The sequence below is a fragment of the Acanthisitta chloris genome, unplaced genomic scaffold, assembly GCF_000695815.1.
Source record: "Acanthisitta chloris isolate BGI_N310 unplaced genomic scaffold, ASM69581v1 scaffold8566, whole genome shotgun sequence".
In the NCBI taxonomy this organism is placed as follows: Eukaryota; Metazoa; Chordata; class Aves; order Passeriformes; family Acanthisittidae; genus Acanthisitta; species Acanthisitta chloris.
This window is the reverse complement of record NW_008676449.1, coordinates 37,831-38,458: the sequence shown is the minus strand read 5'-3', so window position 1 is coordinate 38,458 and position 628 is coordinate 37,831. Positions and strand designations below refer to the sequence as shown.

The 628-nt window shown below is 36.5% G+C and overlaps 1 protein-coding gene across 1 annotated transcript in view; it reads right to left on the bottom strand.

Annotated features, from left to right (window-relative positions):
- Positions 1 to 280: 280 nt before the first annotated feature.
- Positions 281 to 628, bottom strand: part of LOC103803574 (glycine receptor subunit alpha-2) — a gene marked incomplete at its 3' end in the record, with an annotated part of 24,933 nt that continues 24,585 nt past the window's right edge. Inside the window, exon 5 of the mRNA XM_009076141.1 lies at positions 281 to 495. Coding sequence (XP_009074389.1) covers positions 281 to 495 — 215 coding nt within the window. The remainder of the gene's footprint in view (positions 496 to 628) is intronic.

The following is a 628-nucleotide window of genomic DNA, read 5'->3' as shown; positions in this document are numbered from 1 at the left end:
CAGGTATCTAAATACTTCAGAAAATCTTGTTTCTAAATGCTGAAAAGTAAGTGTCAAAACTAGTAGAAACTCATTAAAAATCCATACTGCTGAACTGTCCAGCCATCTTACAAAACAGCAGAAACCTGCCTGGTACTGGAAGGATTTAACACCACGCTGTTAGTGCTTTCTCATGTATCTTTATCAGATGCATATTTACACAGATCTTTCAAAAGCTTCAAAAAGTAGCAAAAATATTTTTTGTCAACAACAAATTGGTGGTACAAAATTATTTCCTTACTTTTGGGAGGGAAGCTCTTGATCCTGAGCTTTGTGTTGTCATTGTCAAAACTGTAGTGATACCCAGTGCAACTCTGGCTGGAGCAGCATCCATGTTGATCCAGAAAGAAACCCAGGACAAAATGACGATCAGCAGGCTAGGAATGTACATCTGGATTAAATAGTATCCCATCTGACGCTCCAAATGAAACTTGACTTCAATGCATGTAAACTTTCCTAGAACATGAAATTACTTTCATAAATATTTTTTACATCTTTTTATCTTGTTTTCTGAACATAAGTTAGATATGTAGCCCCTTTCCAAAACTAATACTATAGACAGGCCCTGATACACAAATGCTAGTCAGCC